The sequence below is a fragment of the Dermacentor variabilis genome, chromosome 4 (assembly GCF_050947875.1).
Source record: "Dermacentor variabilis isolate Ectoservices chromosome 4, ASM5094787v1, whole genome shotgun sequence".
Classification (NCBI taxonomy): domain Eukaryota; kingdom Metazoa; phylum Arthropoda; class Arachnida; order Ixodida; family Ixodidae; genus Dermacentor; species Dermacentor variabilis.
The window spans coordinates 149,091,209-149,113,340 of record NC_134571.1 but is presented as its reverse complement, the minus strand read 5'-3'; the positions used below and the strand labels follow the sequence as shown (position 1 = coordinate 149,113,340).

The 22,132-nt window shown below is 43.6% G+C and overlaps 1 protein-coding gene across 1 annotated transcript in view; it reads right to left on the bottom strand.

The window, feature by feature from the left end:
- LOC142579895 (soluble guanylate cyclase 88E-like) overlaps positions 1–22,132 on the bottom strand; it is a 124,678-nt gene that overhangs the window by 79,626 nt on the left and 22,920 nt on the right. Inside the window, exons 3-4 of the mRNA XM_075690567.1 lie at positions 16,770–16,915; positions 3,926–3,997 (exon numbers count right to left, since the gene is read on the bottom strand). Coding sequence (XP_075546682.1) covers positions 3,926–3,997; positions 16,770–16,915 — 218 coding nt within the window. The remainder of the gene's footprint in view (positions 1–3,925; positions 3,998–16,769; positions 16,916–22,132) is intronic.

Here is a 22,132-nt window from a genome sequence, read left to right as displayed (position 1 = left end):
CACCCACCCGCTGGCTCTCGCGAACTCCCGATTAGCGAGGCAGTGGCGCCACACTTCGATCTGTTTACAACGTGCTGCACGAGACCGATGGTCCACGCGAGGCCACATATTGCGAAATAAAACACGCATAGAGCTTGGCTCAAATTTAGCCTTAGGTTGTATCGTAATCGCGGGTGAATAAATACGAAACATCACGGTGACACTGACGGCGAAAATTCGCCTGGAGCGTTCAATAATTGCTTTCGCAATGAAAGCTGACCGAAAGACGCGCCTTCTGTTTGTTAGCATTGTAGGGGTTCATGCATAATGTGCAATAAAACACAATATCATGCGCACGCACACGAACTCATGATTGTTACATTATTCTAGTTGTACTAAGAGCAAACACAATGTGTGCAGACTGCAAAAATCGAGAAATCAAAGTAAAATAATAAGGTTGCTGTCCGCAAGAAAATTTCTTAGAGCTATCACAGCAGATGTCTGTTTCGCGGAGGATGTGTTTGGACTAGGTTATATGTGTATATAAATATTTTGGTTTGAAGCGAAGCCGAAGCGTGTTGTAATTAATGCCGAATAGTTTTAAGTGAATAATTCAAATAGTTATGGAATTTGTGCAAGGTCCAGACGTTGACAAACCTAGGAAACGTAGTTTCTTCGCATGCAAGAAAAAGGGAGACAGATTCATCTCTGGAGTCAATTTATTTTCGAAGGGCCGTTATTCAGGTATTGTCATGCAAAAATGTAAATTAAATGTTTCATATATCTGCAGATGTACAGAAAAGTTGTTTGCAGCCTCATGCTCACTGTTGAGCGTTAGTCTACTCAAGATTTTATTGATTGAGGCCCCGACAGCGTTTCGCATTCACGTGTCTAGCGCTGTCGCGATGCTGTGAAGTATGACCTTGACTGGGCGACGCCGGCACTTTATGCTTTGAAGCACAAGTTCACCTTGATGCTTTCCGTATAGAAGCGAGCTTAACAAGTTCCACTCTGCAAGCGCAAAGCTGCAACAATTTTTAAGCTCTAACAGTAAAATTGGCGTGCCACTTCTATGCGAACTTTTATTTGATGTGTAGCTTCATGGCAGTGCAAATTTTCATCTTTCACTGCAGTGAAACTGCCTGGCAAAGTTTCCGGCTTGGACTATTCGATAAAGTGGAAGATTCGTGCACGTACGAACGGAGACATCTATTGTGATAGCAATTATATGGATACTCCAGGCGCATTACCGCCGTCGTCTTTGGCATCGCCGTGATTTTCAGTAAAACGTCGAAGTGCAATAACATCATCGCCGCGTGTCGCATGCGGACGTCGAGTGAATGCGCGCGATTGTTAGCAGACGGTACGTGGTGCCTGAATCTAGCGTGTAGAGTTGGTAATATCAATGAATGTTTAACAGATTACTTAATATATGTCCCCCAAACAATTAATCTTCATCGATGTCGAACTTTAATTTAATCGACTTAATCGGTTAGAATGTTCGGTTATTCGTTTTTGAGAGTTTGACAGGAGTGGCGCGAAAATTTTGAAATCGCGCTGAATGACGACGCACGAGAATTGACAGTGTGGCTGTGGTAGAGCCACTCTCGACTGTTTTAACGAGTCCCGAATGATGCCGAGCTGAGTGTTTGCCCTACACAACCGGTCACCGCGCGCATCTGTAGACGAACGGCAACTAACTCATTGTGACGCATGCCTACTCGAACGATGGACTCGTCGCGTATGAAGGTTTAGATGCCGTGCTCGGTGGTGGCGCTGTGTCGCGTTTCTCCGCCGCCTGCCCTGACAACTGCGTGCGGAGATTATCGGAGAAGTACACTCCGAAACTCTTGTGGAGATGTGCATAAATGAGCTCTTCCTCCATGGGTAGCACGCATTTCAGTGTCATACACTTGCAAGCACATTTGTGGCTGCATTGGCTGTCCGCCTTGTGCTCTGCAGCCACAGAGCCAGTGGTAACCTTGTTCAGAAATTAAGTATTCCTAATGTTTTAATCCCGCGGGATATCTAATGCAAGGTCGTGGATGTTCCTGGTTGCCCAGCTATATTCCCAGCACTGGCTGCTTGGTTCATATGTCTCAACATCGAATAAGCACAATTCTAGCGGGCGTTCCTCGAAATATGTAATAGTATATACGCAAAATGTCGGTAGGATACAAGTTCCATTGAACATTCGGAAGGCCTATGAAAGCCCATTAATTGTGAATTGCATGTGTAGACCTCTATATTTTCTCCTTTCAATGTAAAGATGTGAACGGAAACATGAAAACTGTCGCTCCTTCTTTTGTGCTTCCCGACAGAAACTTGTCGCGTACTTTCGCATTCCTCTACTAGCTACGCCCGCTCAAGTTTCTAGTTTGTCAAAGGTGTGTTTATGCTGCAGTATTCTATTTTTCATCATTCAGTTTATTATCGTAACAATTTGATGCCCATTTTCTATATATAACACTGCAACTGCGAAACGCTAAAGGTTATAGTAGTCAGCGTTTTGCTTATTATAGCAATTGGGGTTCACACTTGTTTGCGAAGTCTCAAATCTGAAGGCGTCAATGCATGCTATGTGCCTCCGAGGTGCGCAATTAGCTGGCGTTTTAGTGCCGAGAGTTAGCTGTAGCGTATTACAATAAACTCCAATGACGACGATGAGGCCAGGCTACTGCTATTTCACTTAAGTTTTCTCTTAATGCACCATTAAAGCTATACTGCCGAACCTTAGAAGTATTTTCAGCTCACTCTATACCAACCAGGCAAATGCGCCGCATACTATTGTGCTTCTTTGTGTGAGCTTATCTTAGGCATCTTGACTGTCCTTAGTCAAGCAAATCAAAAGCAAGCAAAAAAAGGGAAGAAAACCAATATCTTCGAAGCAACAGCCACCACTCGCTCATTACACGCTAGACGACTCTACAATTCCACGCCGTAGTAAGCGGATGGTCATCAACCAGCCGAGGAGCACCGACACCGTTATAGGTAAAGTTGATCAACGTAAACCTGAAGCGAAGATTCACGTGCAAGGTAACTTCTGTAAGCGGCACCGCGTCCAACAGAGACGTGCACTTATTATCGCATGTTTTGTCCAGTCACAATTTATCCAAATGACCCTTAGTTTACTCTCTTTTTATTTTCCATCGGTGACTGTTGTGAACACAGCCACAACCATTTAAAAGAACGGCACAGCAAAAAGAAAAGGAGATTTCTTATGACACTCCCGGTATTTCGTTATGTGCGGCCATCTTTACAAAGCCACATCGCCAAGAATGGCGTTGGCAGATGACAGGAAATGATTGCACGATGGTGACACTCGAACATATTCGCCCCTGTTGTGATTCCTGCCCGTTCAGACTCGTGCGTCGCATTTTGCTTGACCTACGGGGCACCAGCACGTGTCTCGCACTAGGGACGTCGCGAAAGCGGTCTTTACACCCGAGGGAAATGCTTGTTAAGATCGGCGGTTGCTTTTCACAGCTAAAATGAAACGAGTCCTGGCATGACCGTCGCGGCGAATTTTACCAACGGCGACTTCTGGGACGAGCTGGGAATGCTCTTGGATACTGTCACAAACTAGGCTAAGCCATCAACGGCTGCCACTGGTGCTAAAGGGTCCGCTAGTCCCCCCCCCCCCCCCCTCCCATCTTTCTTTTTTTGTCTCTCTCTTTTATTACGGGGAACAGCTTTAAAAGAAAGGGTGGTAGAAAGGGTGAATACTGCAGAAAGTCGCGTCATTCTGTTCGCACGTTTTTCTAAGCCTCTAAAGCAGCTTTCAAATACAAGCTTCTTGATACGTTGATAAAAGCAAGTGTTTTTTTCTTTAAAAGAACATAAGTATGAGACATATTATAACCATTATTATGCTACTGCCAAGTACAATCGGGCCAAGAGAAAGGCTAGGAGATCTTGCTTCGTGATCACTGAAACAAGTGCCTACCTGAATGCCCACTCGATGACTTCTTATTAAGGAGTCCAGGACCTTCGCCGATACGACTATATTGTTTTCCAACTGAGAGAAAGAAATGCGGCCATGCAAAAGAAAGAAGGCAAAATAAGCATCACTTCTTGCAAATAAAAATTATGAGCTGCTTTGAAGAATCAACAAAATGACCATGCAAGTATCAACGAAAGCAAAATATAACAACTCCTCGGAATGCTTCTTCTTCTTCTTCAGGGCACATTCAAGCATGCAACGTACCAAAAATACATAGACTTCAGAAATAATGCATACGTTTTTAAGCAAGGGCTCTTCGTAAAACTGGTTTTTGCAAAATATAACGTCACGCGCGGAAAGTTTCCAGGTAGGCATTGAATTTAAACAGTATGTTGCAAGGGGAGGGGGGGGGGGTTGGATTCAAAAGGCTGCCTCCCACAGCCACGACAGATGCCCTAAAACAAGGCCGTCTGCATAAGACTAGGGACGCTCTGAGACCACACCTAGAAATCTCTATAGAGTCCTCTTCTGAGAGGAGGCCTTAAATATTGTGTGTCCCCTCTAATCATTATGAAAACTACCGGATTTCCACTGGTGCCGTGATCACAACCTAGTAACCCCCCCCCCCACCCCCTTAGGAGACAGATGCAATGCGACTATGGGAACACTGCGGCAAATCAAAGTTTGCAACTCAGCTTCCTTTCTTTTTTTTTCTCTTTGGTATTTGCATATGTCTTTTCAAGCCAAACAGTTATAACCGCAATTATTGTGATTAGGCAGTTGGCCCTTTGTTCCAACGTCAGATGTGAACGGCATGTACATTCTACCGAACTCTGTTTTGCAGTTCAGAATCCCTTCGAAAGATATCTGACATGTACTGCCCCATCATATCTTATTCTCACGTGCGAAAATTCGCTTCCTTGACATGCTTGGTCTGCATGCGTCACGTGTGTCATGCGCCCGTGGCAATCATGCACGATTAAGGGCTCATTGGCTATTCCCATTTCCAAAGGATGGCTGCTGCCGTATAGGACCGAGTGTACCGAAGTATAAACGCTTAAGAACTGAGTAGGCTTGAAATTTGCTCCTTGTCAGCATGAAAGTGCACTCTTAATCAGTGTGCAAACAGGGATTCCTGCAAATCCGTATGCCAGAACTAGGCTCCCGGCGAAGGATGCAGCTCCTGAATTTTTTTTTTCTCGGCGCTCGAGGAAGTATATTTACCCGCTTTAAACGCAAATTCACTGTTTCATGTTGACAAACTGTGACCGTCTATCCCAGGACTCTATAGCGACAATACGACATAGAGAGCAAGAAACAGAAACCTTTCAGTGAACTTCAGAAGGTAGGCCGGCTTTCCAGGCAGCCGTCGGTGAGCTTTTGCCTTATTTCTAACGCTGTTCACAATATACTCTCCAGACTTGAGCAACCATCGTCAAGGTTCGGGCCGTTATGTAAAGCATGCATTAAGAAACTTTTATAGGGCCTTCGTACGGATTTCTTTCTTTACGGATACGTAGTCTATCTGCCACATTATTTCTTTGGAGGTTGTGCGAGTTCTTATTCACCAGTAAATTGGCCTGTATTTGCTGGGGCGTCTATGAGGCACAAAATTAATGTTATCCGACATGTTTCCCGTGAAACATTTTCCGCATAAAACGGTGGGGTAACCACTCGTGCGTGATCAGGCCTCAGTAGGCGCTCAACCCTAGCGTAAACACAATGACGCCCGAAGACTCCCCGCCTGCAATGCGAATGTCTTCTATGTGGCCGCAGCTATTGAGTATCATGGAGGCCTCGTACACGCTAGTTTTCATATTTATTTATTGTTGGTACTGGCAGTTCTAACCTCACACTAACGCATACTGTCATTACTACGTCTCTGAAAATATTTCAGCTATTGAATTGAAATCACTGCAAAGAAAAATTAAGAGGTACTCTTTGGTAAAAATTCTTGACACCACTTGTCGATCGATGGCACTACGGTTCGAATAAATTTAGCTTGCTTTGTAGTTTTTAACCTGTGCCGCTCTTCATATATTGCGTCAGTAGTTTGTGAACTACATAAGGGGAAACATTTTTTAGCGCTGCATTTATGATCAAGCCGAAGCTAATACGGTGGTCTCACCATTGAACGGTGCCACTAAGTACCCCAAAATGTAAGTATTCCATTGCTAAATACACTAAATTATTGCGCAACAGCAAGAGTGGGCGTGACAGCGCCATCTCTGCATTTCGATTATTCAAATCCGGCATTCTGTCACCAGCAGTCATACCCTAACTTAGAATTGTTTTTATTCGCTGCAAATGTCAGGCCTCTCTACAAATCACTGTCTGCAAGCTACTAAGTACCCAGCATAGAAAAATTGCTCCTCCACCACGTAGCTCAAACGTGCGTAGAGGTCATTGTGGTCACGTACTCCAGCTTTGTAATAATTACTGTGCACACCATCATTCTCATCCGTGTCTCGGCGTCTTTGTACATCGGCACGGTCGCGCAGCGACAGTTCCCCAGCAGTCCACGTGCCCGATGCGTGCTCGCTTTCTCCACCAGCCTTTCGACCATTCTCCGCTCCTCGCCAAGCGGCGTGCCATCTCATGGCCTAACCGCACCGTAAAACTGCAACGATACCGCGGTGGTTACCATGCCTTAACGACTCTCCCACGCCGAGTCGTAAACTAAAATGGCTGATTCTTGCTAAGGCCGTTGTGCTAGCTCCTTTGCACTCGACACTGGGCTTGATCGGTAGTTTCTTCTTTCGTCCCTCAGGATGAGTGCACTTAGCCGATCAAAGAAGAAAAGCAGCTCGAGTAAGCAGGAACAAGAGGAGGCGACCTCGTTGATCGTAAAACTACACTAATGACACGACGTTGCTTGTGGGCAGTACACTGCTGGAGGCTAAATTACTTTGCGCGACTTGAGCAAGGAATTTCAGGAACACGACGACGCTGCAAACACGGAAAGAATGAGGCGTGAAGTGCTTCTCACAGACGCTGGCATTCAACACTTTAGCTAGAGCAGTAAGAAGGAAAGCGACGCGTTAGAGCGCGGTCTATGGAAAAGTGGACCAACTAAACATAATTTTCATTCACAGGCTCACAGGAATCAGTGTGAGAGATATATAAATGCAGAAGCCATTCTTTCAATACAAAAAGAAATTTAAAAAACATTGTGGCGTTTGACGTCGCGAAACTTAACGCTGGATTCCCAACGAAGCAGTATAGAGGCGGGCTCAGGATTATTGTCGAACGCCAGGTTTTCTTTTAATGTGCAACCAAAGCGTGGTTTACGAGCATTGTTGCATGCTGCTTCCGTTGGAATGCGTCCACCGCATTCGCGAATCGAGCGCGGGACTTCGCCCTCTGCAACGCGACGAGACAGCCACTGGACCACCAGAGCGAATATTTCATAAATACAAACTAAGGGTGCTATGCAGGATGCGCCGAGTTTCTCGTTCACCCGAGTTTTACCCGAGTTTGCTCGACGGCAGTCAGTGAACGGAGATAGCGCAGAACGCGCCGAACGTGCAGGCAAAAAAATATGTAGACAAAAAGCCGCGTATGACAACATGAGCGCACCCTGCGCGGCACGCTGCTTCCACGTTTCAAGCGCAGAAGACTGCACAACGAAACGCGCCAGCGCCACGTATTGTTATCAACGGATTATCGCAACTTAGCGAAACCGTGACTGTCCCGCTGTCTATCTGCACACTTGCCGTGAGCCGCTTGCCACGCCTTTCCCGGGCGCGTCAAGGGCGTGCCTTTTCTTTCGGGCGCTATCTTCCTTTCCTCCATCGAATGCGAACAGGGTACATGCGGCGCATTCTTGCACCCACACTTTCACTCAAACGAATACGTTAAAGTACAACAAATAAAATAATGAACATTTTTATTTCTCTAAGTATCTGTTTTTTAATTTCAACGCTGGAAATTTGTGATGACAAACGCAGATCGAGCAAATTATTAAATTTTGCACTTCTTGCCGCGAGTGGCGACAGTGAGGCGAAAGCTTAGAAGCGGTACATTGAAGCGGGTCGCGCGCACGAGGGCGTTCATACGGTGATAAGTCGCCTAGGGGCGCTGCAGAGCTATTCTCAATAATGTCGGTCATGATCCATGGAGGGTCATGGCCACTCTTTCTCTATTAGGGGAATAAAAACGCAGCGCCGCGGTACGGCTGTTCATCGCAGGCGCTTCACTAGGCCATTAAGGCTCCCGGTTTACCAGCTAAAAACGACACAACGGCTGTCGTTGCGAAATGGCGGTATGTTATTGTAGCGTGCGTAGTGACGCAGTTCAGTGAAAATGTACCAGTTTATCTTTGTGCGCGAAGCCTCTGCGATACATTGCGAAAAGTGCGTGCTTCCCCAGCGACACAATTCATCGCTTGCCCAGTGAAGGTGCCTCTGAGCGCATGTACGCAGTATATGAGTGTGTTGTGCAGTCGAAGGTGCTTGCAGATTACCTCTGCTGGAGCCAGCAGCGATCGCAGATGGATATCGTAACGACACCGTAGCACTCGCATTTTGGCAGGTGAGGGCTCTTGTGTGCAGTTATGAAATCAGATTTCGAACGGAGAGAGGTGTTGGAACTGTTGAGTGCGCAGTGCTTGTGATGAAGAAATGCCATTGCACTGGGTCTAGAAGAGCGAGCGATTCTCAGACGCTGATCGTGTTTACGACGCTGTGGCTCCGTTTCATCACCGATGACAGAGCAGCCATCTCAGACGACTGCTGCAATACGCACTCCTCAGCATCGTCGTCCCCCTCGCCGCATCGACGCCTTGTAAGCACAGTGACGTGCCGATAATTATTTACTGTGCGCTACGCGCCACAATGCAGGCCTTGAAACCGTGTTGTGCAGCCATCTCAGCCCGAGAAGATGTATAAGCCAGCGACAGTCAACGCTTTGTTTTCGATAGTGGTGCTCAGTACATCACCGATGACAGTGCGTTGTGCGCGTTTTATGTCGGCGGTCAAGATTGTTGATGCCTCTCAGCTCGACACCGCGTCGCTGTTGCCGGAAGATAAGTTGGGCGTGGCCCAACTGTAGTGGGTGCGCGCACAAGAGTTACATGCCTCGCGCGGGGCGTGACCTCTGGTTTTGATTGACAGGCGAACTCGTGCTAAACTCGTACATCGCGAAACCCCCTCCGAGTTCAACTCGGGAACATGGCGGCGGCAGCAGCAGCCTGTTTCATTGCATCCAGCGGCAGCAAGCGTCAGTATGAGCGTCTGGACCCGTTCACCTACATGACCGACGGGGAGTTTCAGCGTCATTTTCGCCTGTCGAAGACATCAGTGCGCTGGCTGTGCGACAAGCTAGGCGAAGACTCTCGTCTGCGGAGACAGCGTGGCGGGCTTCATTCGCTCACCGTCGTAGAGCAAGTCATCTGTGCGCTTCGTTTCTACGAGACTGGGAGTTTTCAGAGAAGCGTCGGCGCCGAGCGTTACATTGGACGCCATCAAACTACTGTTAGCCACTGTGTCAGAGATGTGTCTGACGCGCTTATCGATGCGGCAGTGCGTAAGCGGTGGCTAGCTTTCCAGAATACTGCGGCTGAGCGGGCATATATAAAAGAATGCTTCCTACTTCGTGGGAACATTACGAACGTAGTCGGGTGTGTCGATGGAACGTACGTAAGAATTAAGGCGCCTTCAATGTCAGCGTTACTGTGATTAACATTGAAGCAATGTTTAGACACGCCATATTGCCAAATTCGTCACTTCTGTGTAGCCGACTTAATTTTTGTGTTAGCGACATCTCACATGCGGCTGCTAATGATACTGACTTTTTCGCTGGTTGATGACTTTTTGCCGATTGTTCTACTTGTCTGTCAGGGTGCCTTCCAAATGGCTCACTTTCTTGGGAAAGAGGTTAATTAAGTATAAATAGATAAATGGATATCACAAATTGTGTGAAGTAACCTATGAATCCTAATCTCATAAAGAACTTGGGGTTCTTCATTGGTGAAGTTACTTAGTATGCACAATGCTGAATTTTGGTCATGCGTTATCTATCGACCGCACTATGAAACAGCGAGGCATTGCACAATTTGTTGCAGCGCGAGATGTGGATGTTGCGCCAAGCCGGTTGTGCCTATGCATTTGTGGCGAAATGAAAATGCATTGAGAATCTTAGTGTGTTGGCTTGCATGAAGAAAATACTTCAGATTGTTTGCTCTGTTCACCGTCGATGCATGTGCCAGAGGTTCAGTGTATGTTCTTATTTTGGAGGGGCGGCGTTATTCTGGATGGATAAATTGTATATTTTCGTCCCATAATGGGGCTCTAACTCTTAAGCAGTAGAATAATGCGCATCCAGTGCTCTGCAGAACTCTCTGTACATGATGTCATGAACCACCAAGGCAAAATTACACATCGGGAGAAATGTGGTGCAGATGCCAATGAAAAGTGCGTCTTTAACCCACCATGATAAAAATAAAATTGCAGAGCAAATAGACCATTTGTGCAGCTTTAGAGCAATGATTGCACAAAACGTGATATGCTCAAACGAGTAAACACTTGCTGCAATGCCAAAGTAGGCTGAGCGACATGCAGCGTATATTGGCATTGAACATGTCTCGTAACCATTATTTTTATTGTAAGCCCTCGCTGTCACACCTTTCCCTCCGGCACTCCCTTTACTTAAACGTACACTGTATTTCCTTTGGTGTCAGGAATCAAACGGGCAAGCATTAACCAGCCTTGCAGCAGCAAGACTGGTTAATGCTTGCCCCTTTGATTCCTGTGAGTTTAGTGGTAAAGAATATGGCACGTGCATACATAAACCTGTGCTGCAAAATTTAACATTTGTGATTTTTTGGAGAGCTAATTTGTGTTGGGAAATTTCAAATATGTGCAGCATTGTGGCCTAATAACTAGAGCATTGGTGATGTTGAAGACTGGGTGTATTGGTATAGTAGCTTGAAGTTTAATTGCACAACAGTTCAACGGGACACAAAGAAGAGAAATACACACAGCAGAATGCTTTGCTGTGTGTGTTGTTCTTCTTTTTGTGCCGTTGAATTGTTGTGCGATCCAACTTCAAATAGAGCATTGGGCTTCCTTGGTGCAGGACCGAGGAAGTGTGAGCTATTCGACAACATGCCAGTGCGTTGCTACACAATTATGGAAGTCGGAAGGTTTGCAAACAAAGCTTTGCTTTCAAATCCACCTGCTCATGTTATACAAGCACTGATTGAAAGAACCATCATACAAAATAGTGGTGAAATCAATGGCCTGTGAAAAGTGTAATTTGTATATCGACACTGTTGACATAACAGGTGCCATACTGGCCTCAAAATTGTACTGGACAGAGCAGTTTGTTTCCTATGTGAAGCACAACCTCCCATTACATGCTGTGCAGACAACCAAGCTCAGTTTGTTTTGACGTGCTACACAACATTCACTGTAATCTGTTTTTGATTCTAAAGAAGTGCCAAACACCACCTCTTTTTCAAGGACGTCATGGGAATATTTGGCGAGACCTTTTGCAGCCCCTCATAATGGAAGTGTGGCCAGCCAGCTTTGCTTGGATGCCTTTATAGATTTCTGCTCCTGATCATTGTGTGCTATCAAGTTGCAGAAGTCTATGCATCTCGTGCAAGGCATTGCGTGTTTCTATAGTCGGATACAACTTTAGGAGGCTGCGGTATCTGCACTTTAAGGAAAGTGAACACAGCCCTGCACCAATGTGCACGCACACTAGACTGACATCGTGCCGCCGGACAGACTAATACCTGCTCGTTGGAGAGGGACTATTTCTTTAGACGTGGAGGCAATCGGCAGCTGCGTTTTGGTCATCTGGGCGGGGCCCCTCCTGTCTTCTGAAGTTTTTTCCGACTGTAAAGGATGCTGCTTTTTATACATCACAAAAGGACAAAGTGTACAATTATTTGGCCTATGAAATGGATACATCAGAAGTGTGCTATGCAAGGGCTTAAGATGTGTGAAATATAGTACATGCAATTATAAGACAATGTTAAAGAATATGTGGTATCGAACATGCATATAATGGCACATTTGAATCGGGGTGTGTTGCAGTCATATGCACAGTCTATAGGTGATAGCATTATTAAGCTCCTGCTGTTTCCTGTCTTCATTGTGAATTACACACACCGTTCATCTTGTGGCTAATCAACACGCACTGTATTCTTGCACATAGAAAGAACAAACAGCACAATGACGTGTATGCTGCATTAGTGTATTTCTTATTTACATGGTCCAAGAGTGGCACAGGTTGTCTTATGTTTTTGCCTATTTTGAAGGGACACCAATGCATGTTACAAGTCTCCTAATATGCACGTCACAATGTTTACTGCAATAATTTTATTCATGTTCTTGAATAATAAACAAAATATTAAACTGAAAGCTCCTTTATAAGGTGCCTTCTGTGGGCTCGACAAGAGAGCAGTGAGGGCACCGATACTACTCTTGCAGAGCAGCCCTCTGGACCTCTGGCACACTCTCAACAGCACGTGCCTGGTGCTCGCCTACTGCCACCAGGCGGTTGAGTGCCTCCAGCAGCAGAATGTTTTGCTGCAAAAAAGTGTATTGGAATGAATCAGCCGCATACAAACCATTATTTACAAAGAAAAATGCTCGTTGCACTATTAGTACTAAGTTCCCTTAACTGTGGACACCTCTAGTGTAGTATGCATAATAAAACAATGCGTTGGGACAACGTTGCTTTATTTTTCATAACTGGGGTTTTCTTTTTCAGAGCCAATTGTCATGTTGATTAGTGTGCCAGCAGCTAAGGTGGCCCTGCACCTTCACGAGTCTCTACTGTCAGCACCACAAACCTATTTTCGCTCGCTGCAAAACAAATGCCTCACCCTACAATCCCGTCTTATGCGAGCTGATTGCATCCTATGCCTACAAACATCATATTTTTGTCCCATTACGCAATTTTCTACCACCCTCGGCTGCAGTTCTCTCTCCTTGACATCCATTCTGTCACGCTTATGTAATCACCTGTTATGAATTGGCATCAAGTGATCGATTACGTGCATGGCCTACCTGCTGATTCCTTTTTTTTTTCTTAATCTCAACTAGCATATCAGTTGCCACGGTTTACTACACCACTGTCTTCCTGCCTTAATTCTATCTCCAACAATTTTTGTTACTTCGCTTTCTGAACAGTCATTGACATCTCAAGGTTCTTTGTTGACCTCCAGGTTTATGTCCCATATTGCATAACCGGTAGAATGCAATGATTCTAAACTTTTTTCAAGGATATCGGTAACGTGGCGATCACGATTCGGTAATGCCTTCCATGTGCTGTTCAACCCGTGAAATTTTTGTATAAGTTTCCTGCTTTATATCAGTACCTACTATTAATATTTCACCTGGATAAAGATACTCTTCCATAAATTTTGCGGGCTTAATGTCACTCATGAATTTCTGTTATCTCACCAAGTTAGTGAAGGTTACCTTCATCTTTTCCATATTTTCGCGGGCCCACTTGCATGTAGAAGCACGAACACTCATTGGTTTTCACTGCCTTCTTTAAACTGCTGGACATTCAGTTCGTTACTACGAAAGCGACTTAATCCGTGCACTCTTATTATGCTAAATATGAAACAGTAGAAATATACTTATCTGCAGTTTGTCGATGTCTCCTTCACTGTGTTGGTTGCGAGATCCATCGTCGGTACCACCTCCTTGTCGCATCGTAGCTATATAAGATGTAATGTAACACTATGTAATGTTCGTGGCGCTCGCAGAAGCAGCACCGGACAAGTTGTTTCTTCAGCACTGCGCCGTGAACAGTAGGTGCGCGTTGCGATCTGTAAAATCGCCGAAGCTATTGGCAGTCTTTCGGGGTGCACGGAAAGATTGCTCACGGAGGAACAGAACTATCCAAGAAATAGTGGTCATCGTCGAGCGTGATCACTACGTCGCGCACTGCAAGCTCGTTGTACGAGTTTGTTTACACTGGGCGCCTCCGATGAGTAGCCGCCATGCTCGCTCGGTGAATGGATGTGATGGCGCCACCACAGCGTTCCCTCGTGGTATAATGCGAAGCGTACTAAATTACAAATTAGTCTAATGCACATTCAGTGTACATGTTGTAAGCTTTAAAATGCTACTAAACCACATTAAACTAACTAATAATATTGTACTAAATGCGTTTGTATTATAACTCGCTTGTGCATGTAATGCACTCGGTGGAACGACAAACAAGTGAAAGAAGGCACGACCATGCACCGACGGTATGATCACGTGAGCCCCAGTTAGTCGACCGCCCAGAAGGCAACACCCAAGGAATGATAGCCAGCCAGAGTGAATCTAGATAAACCAATGAAACTGGAGGCTTGTCGAAAGATAAACTGTGTCTCGGTACCATTCGTGCTTTCATCTTGGGGTGTCGCCAGAGCTCGTGAAGATCCCGAGTTTCGCCAAACTCGGCGCATCCTGCATAGCACCCTAACTTTCTTTTAGTAATCATTACTTCTTTCCTAATAACATTGCAAGCACCACTGAAGGTTGATCTCTGGAAATCGAGGGCAACAGATAGCGTGCTCTTGTCTGCAGCTGTTAAAAAAATACTTTTTTTTTTGTAATCAGTGTGTAGCAACCGCTAGCGAAGTCCGCCGGTTGCTGTTGACAGGCTTTATTACCCGCTCATTCAATGTGAGCTTCGTCGAGCTCTACCACATGAAGCATACGAAATGGTCATTCAGTGAAACAACGTACATTTTTTTCAGAGATACTTAAGAAACAACTCCACATTAGGAAAAAAAATGTGGACTGTGCCTGTGCTCTAATCTGTGTGTTGTTGGTACACCTTTGCTTTTAGCTAATGCAGCAAATATCTGAAGATTTTCACGTAGATTCATTATACGAAATCTATATGTGAATGAGCTCAGTGGGTTCTTCAATGATTAGTCAACGCACTTTAAGAGGTTATGAATATGGTATCTCAAAGCAAGCTTTCTAACAAGCGCCTCCTGAAAATGAAGCTTCTTCTGGTGCGCGTTTAAACAGTAGGGGTGTGCAAAAATTCAAAACCTTCCAATAACGGATGGAATAGTGTCCCATTCGGCTCGGTATTCGAATCGAATAGCCATTTTTCGTAAATGCGAACATTTTTCGATTACTTTCAAATATTTCGAAATGTCAACTGTGCCAAACTATACGTAACATTTGAACAAAAGTACGGTAAATTTTCATCACGGCGGGCGTAGGATAGACATAAAACATGACAACTTGCGTGTTGGAGCGGGCTACGTCGCTTTGGAAGCCACATTTTACACGCTATAAGTCCAGCGATCATTTTCACTCTTTGAAGAGTCATATGCACGCGAAGAGGCTGCTTGTTTAGTTCTAATGCTCTCTTTGCGCTTTTAATAAATAACGCTTCATAACGTTCAATGCAATCAGACAACCTTGCTAAGTTTACGAATACTCGTATGTGAGCTTTGTTATATAATAATCGCGATCATCATAAACATCATCAGCATCAGCCTGGTTACGCCCACTGCAGGGCAAAGGCCTCTCCCATACTTCTCCAACTAACCCGGACATGTACTAATTGTGGCCATGTCGTCCTGCAAACTTCTTAATCTCATCTGCCCACCTAACTTTCTACCGCCCCCTGCTACGCTTCCCTTCCCTTGGAACCCACTCCGTAACCCTTAATCACCATCGATTATCTTCCCTCCTCATTACAAGTCCTGCCCATGCCCCCCCCCCCACCCCATTTCTTGTTCTTGATTTCAACTAAGATAACTGTGATAAAGGCTGTTTATTCTTCGAAAACTATTCAATAATCGATTCGCTTCGGTTAGCTTTTCGCACTATTAGATTCTTATACGAATCAATATTCGCACATCCTTATTAGATAGTTGAGGGTTTGTTTCGTGGTTCCCTCCAATGTTCGCGCGCATGTGCACTCTGGAAAAATTTCCTTCAGGAATATGCCGCCCCAGACGTCACATGAGGTCAAGAACAAAAACGCAATTATTACACTCTCATCTACGACGGAATCGTGATTTCTTTCACCACTGCGCACCTATATCGATTGTTGAAAGAAGCGCAGTCTTCCTTGGACACCTTATGAAATACCTTATGTTTTATTTCTTCTTAATTTGGACTAGCTCCAGGTAAATACAGTGACTTTTGACCTTGCAAACGTACCGCCACCAATACAACAGAGCTATATAAGTTTACAACGAACGCGGCTGTGTTATGCAAAGACTTTCCCGTCGCAGAAAATAAATGATGGTCTTTATCAAATGGTCCTGCGAATATAGTATGAGGCTGGTACCTAAATACGACAAACCAGTGCTGTCACCTTAAATTTTCTTTCAGTGTAATCTTTAAGCGGGTTACGCGTACTTTTGATTGTCGCCAACATGCCTATCGGGTAGAGAGATGAGCAAATTCGTAATGGCAATTTTCGGTCTCAGATGAAAAGTGGTCTCTCAGAGAACGATGTGCAAGAATGAAAACAGTGGACACACTTGTCGCGTCAGCTTGTGCTACAGCAAATTTTTGCGTAATGCTTCTCAACTTAACACATGCAACCTAACAGAAGTTGTGCACGCTGCATTTACATAGCGTAGTTAATCTTTACATAAGTCACCATGTTTTATTTTATGTTCTGACAAATGACCAGAAAGTTCTAATTCCTAATTTCACTCAAGCAGCTCTAACAGGTAACATTACATTCTCAAATTTCAAAACACCAGCTTTGATATATTTAACATACAAATAGTACGAAATATTCGCGTTCACATTTCATAAAATTCGTAAGATACCTTTGAATTATAGATATTTGCACATTAATGATCATTTAATGATCATTCTTAAGTTCCTTCTTGCCCACGGCATCTTACCAGCTTTAGTGACGGCGGTTGGTAAGCGATATTGTCGAAGCTGAGCCTCATGATGACGTGTAGTGTGTTGAAAATGGACTCCTCCTTCAGAACTTCCACTTGCACTTCGGTATTGTAGAAGTGACGGCCCACTTCTTTGATTTGGCCTGGTTTGCGGGGAAGAAAAATGCAAAACACATCGAATGGCAACAAAACATCTTTTTTTTTTTCGTTTGCTTCTCGTTTCATTAGGTACAAGCAATTCTAGGTGAGTTAGCATTTTTATGCCTAACCAACGAGGATACACGTCCGTCCGTCTGTCACGTACAGAAATTAATGAATCAAACAAAATAAGTTCAAAAGGAAAACGTTTGTGGTGCTGAGTTTCGTATCTACAATCCCAGGTTTAGAAGCCGAGTGTCTTACACGCTGGGCTAAGCACCCACTTTTCTTTTAGACCTGGTATTTATTACAATGAATAAAATGATGTATGCACACGAACTATTTAAAATATTATGAGCACCAGGTAGTCATAAGGGATCACAGGTATACGAGCAATACATACAAAGAAAACGTCACACAAAGCAAGATCTTTCATTACTACAAAAACTTAAAAGGAGAAGTTAAACATCTAATCAAAAGTTGATACCAATCAGGCTTACAATCTTCTCGATTGTAAATACCCTTTACGTGCGTAATCATTTGAGTGAATTGTTCTTGTTGCATTTCGGTCTTGAATAATGAGTTTTTCATTGCTATGCAAGCCTATCAATAAAAACGTGCCGTATGGTACATCATTGCAGGGAACAACAAGACATCGGGTAATGTTAGAATTTCGGTCAAAATATTTTTGCAAATTTCAATGGAGGACATATCAAAATAAAATGTTATCTGCACAAGCAATCGAATAGTGTTAAATAATTTCAGGCCCGTCACAGAGGCAACAGCTCATTGATGGAATGAAAATGTTCTTTTTCTTAAGCCATGTTCTACCTGGCAAGGTATCAATGTCTAATTGATAAAAGAATGTTTTTGTAAAAGGGGAACTGACATTTCGCGCACTCTTGCAAGGTCAATAAAACGGTGACGGGAACATCGATATAAATTTTCGTAAACATATTTTTTTGACGCAGTGAACAAATAATCTTTAGAAAAACGAACAGTGCGAAAAGCAATCGAAAAATAAACCTCACGCTTGAACCCCGATTAACAAGGTGTACAAAGAAAATTTGAAGAAACCCCAAATTCCGGCAGGACATGAACCAAGTAAACCTGCAAGAAGGTTCTTAATAGCGGTTGAGAGCTAACACACAAAAAAAGAAGAGGAACCGCGAGACTAGCTGTCGCACCACAAATGCGCAGACACTAACCCTCTAGCACTCACAGGTCGAAAAATGTCACGTCTCATAGGTTTCAAACTGGAAGACCATATAAATGTTGAAAACGATCCTGTGAGAACGTTGAATGTAAAGCCTTGCGCCGTGATGAACATGAAAGACATTTAAAGCTTTCGTTGCCAAAAACATGTTGGACGCTTCTGCTCTTCCAAATATTGATAGACGGTGCAGGACAAAGGTATTTGTGCTGCACTGGAGAGCTGGAACGTATTCTCTCTATATCACAGAATAGTTTGGTACTGTCTGCGGTGCACAAGTGAATAGCTCCAAGAGTGCAGGGCTATAGTTTCTACCTTGGTCCGCTGGGACGTTCTTTCACCGGCAGCAGTGCCACCGACCTCTGAGGGCTCATGCACTTCACGTCGCGCACCACACACAAATAAGCAGACAATGAGTTAATAAGGATTATAGCGAGTGATGGGTTATTCATTATGTTCATTTTTGCAACATTATTTACATTTCTCTGTACTTTCTTTTCGCTTGCTGTAAAGCGCACCTACTTAGGCCATAGTATTGGCCTGCAGTATTACTAAATGAATATGGGTCTCATCCCGGTTAATAATGATTCGACGCAGATGAATAAGGTGTTAAATAGCGATAGGGACTTCTACTAGCCGGAGCAATTGTGATAAGGTTAATAAACACCGTTAACGGTTTATAAGGGTGAAATGTAGCCTGATAAGGTTCTTAAGAACTAATAAAAGCTAATAAGGACCGGATCATGTGTTATAAGATAGATAAGTATAGATAATGGTTGATAAGGGTCGGATCGATTGCTATAAGGTTGATACCGACCGATAAAGGTTGATAAGCCTCAGTCGCTGCCCGATGAGTTTGATAACAACCGATAAGGGTCGGATTTATTCCGACAAGGTTGATAAAGGTTTATACTGGTCTGATCAAGTTTCACAACATTTATACCGACACCAGACTGCGTAGACATGAGAAAGTGGAACAATGCGTACGCATACACACACAACTGGCAGAGGAATTTCTGCGTTAATTTCTTTTTAGGTTAGAAAAAACAGTGACTCGCTCGTAAAACAAACATCACGAGCTCGACGCTGTTCATTTCACAAGCGGCAACTCTCTGTCCACGTTTGTCCTTCACAGAAGCACGCGATGTCAATCAGCGTAGCGTAGCCTTACTCCTGAATTACACAGTACAAATTTAAGAAAGGGGCTGATAGGTGGCCAGCCTTTCTGAAGCACGTTACCCCTATTTACAAACTTTATACCATAGAGTACAAATTTAGGTATGCAACTTGTGTTAGCGCATAAGCATTCTTTGGCGAGTACCCCAGCAAAATCTGTCCGACGCGTGACGCATTACATCTCCAAAATCAATGCATAACTTGTCAAGTTAGCACTCGTAATCATTATAATAGACTTATCGTGGATAATTGGTAGTGTTAAAAAAGAAATACGCATACTTCTAAGCCGGATTCAAACCATGTACCGCAGCATACTTAAGCATTATTGGGCGAGTATCTCAACAAAACCTGTCCGTGACCCCCCCCCCCCCCACCATGACGCATTTATATCTACAAAATATATGCTTAATTGGTCAAGTCAAGACGTGTAATGTTTATAGTAGCGTAATTTTAGATTATTGGAAGCGTTAGAAAAAAAGAACAAGAAGACTTCTGACCGGGATTTCAACCACGGACCGCAGCGTGGCAGAAAGATGCCTGCGTGAGCCACATTACATTCACGGGAGGGAAAGTTCCTTTAGTTTACGTCACACCAGGTTCAAGTCAAAAGGACATTAACGGGCTTCTCTTCATTTCCTTAGTTTCCTTCAGTCCTACAGTCATACCTAAGCACTCTTTGGCACCCCAGCAAAATCTTCCCGTGCCGTGACGCCTTCTATCTGCAAAATAAATGAATAATTTGAGAAGTTACCTCATGTGATTGTTATAATACATTATTAATAGATCAGTGGCAACGCTTAAAAAAAACAAAAAAAATATTGGTTGCGTCACTATTACCGCGTCAAGGTCGTAAGAAAAAGGAAAATAAGGACGTTAACACATGTAATCGTTATAATAGTGCAATAGTAGATAATTGATAGCTTTAGAAAAAAAGAATAAATAAAAAAGACTGCTCATGTCGCCGTCGCGAAGTCAAGATCTTAACAAAAAAATGAAAATAGAAAGGACAATGAAAACGAAAGCTGTGCTATGGCAGAAAAACAAGATGGCGTTTCGGGTCAGTTGATAGGATATAGCTACAAAATAGATGCATGATTGGTCTATTTCCCACATGTGATCATTATAATAATATAATAGTAGATAATTGGTAGCGGTGGGTAGACATGCATAAGCTAGCTAAATTAGTAAGCAAAAACGAAGTAGCAGCCGAGCCAAAGAATGCTTACGTATTGGTAGGCAATTCTCTGAATTGCTGCAGGTTTTTCTTGCCATATTTAATAAATAGCATTGAATCATTGCAAAACCGAGCAGTTCGTCTTACTTACGCTAATTACTCACATCATACCAGCATCACAGCATTAAAGAAATGCGCAGGCCTGCAAGAAGTATGTCACCGCCGAAAAGATGTACGTTTATCACTTTTTCATAAGCGGCATCATCACTCAACACTTCACAATGACTTTTCTTGTTTGCTTTCTTCCATCTTTGACCGACGCGACCATCCATTTAAGGTTCAGCGCTTGTCATGTCGCACATTTAGTCACGCACAATTTTCATACTACGCACCATAAGTGACTGGAATGTTCTGCCTCCACGTGTTGCTACTGCCACTGATCCCGATATTTGCAATCTGTTGTCTGCCTTAACTACTGCTTAAGATGATGCATATATTATCTCATGTTTGAACTGTTTCTTTTCACTTTGTGCTTCTTATAATGTAGATCTTGTTGTTTCATTTCATCTTACGCTGTTTGGAAGATGTATAATACGTATAATTTTTGACTACTGCCTTGTTGCAGTTATTTCTTCTTTTCTTTGTGCTTGTCGGAATTACCTGTATTTGGTACTCCTATTCTAACGCCGCGTGATGTGTGCAATTTTTTTTTCAGAGAATTTGCTGTGTATTGTATTTTCGGTACCCCTCCCGCCCCCGCCCCCCTATGTAATACCTTCAGCCGTGAGGGCCTTTAGGGGTATTTTGTATAAATAAATAAAAATAATGCCAAGGAAGACTCGGATATTATGCTGAGGGTAAACTTGAAGTTCTGCTTACTCAATATTACTACGGCTCACTTCAGAGCACACGCAACTTCACTAGAGGCGCTACCATGCATGACGGCATCTCCAAAGCGCCATGTTCAGTCAGCTAAAGCGAAGGAATAGTTCTTCCTTCCTCGTGATGCCTGCAGACAATAGCTAACTTCCGTATTCAGTGATTCAAATCAGTTTATGAAGAATTAATCATCACAGATGGCATATACTTTTATTGACGTGACTCACTAAAGTGCATTAAGGATCATTCTTTCTTCTTGACTTTATCTCAGTCTTTAGTTATCTGAACCGTTCGTCGGCAGCATTGGTAGGATTTCTTTATTTGGACACATTTATTCAGTGCGCCATAATTCGTAAAGCAAGTGATTAAGTTGTGCAGAGTCACGCTACATTGCCAGTGTATTTCAGAAGTTTAAGGAGCCAAGGACCGTGGCGGAAATACAGGTATATTACCCGGCTTGTTCAGCGCATACTCGCTCTTCGTGGAATATATACTTTCTTGAGCCGCAGAGACCAGGCACATTTTTATGAAAAACAGCACCTTTGTTGATGCAACTAAAATATGTTTAGAGCAAATGGACACACTCTTATGACTTGTGTACAGAACGTTTTTAATGCTTTACGATTTCACATCGGACATCGCGTATATATCCGTGAATCATATTTAAATAATATGCCTCAATGACAGACGTGTGTCTCTGTTGCCAATATTTATTTAGAAGCCAGTACAACTTTTATAGGTGGTTTTTTCCTAGTTATTGTTATGAAAGTTTGGAGCCCA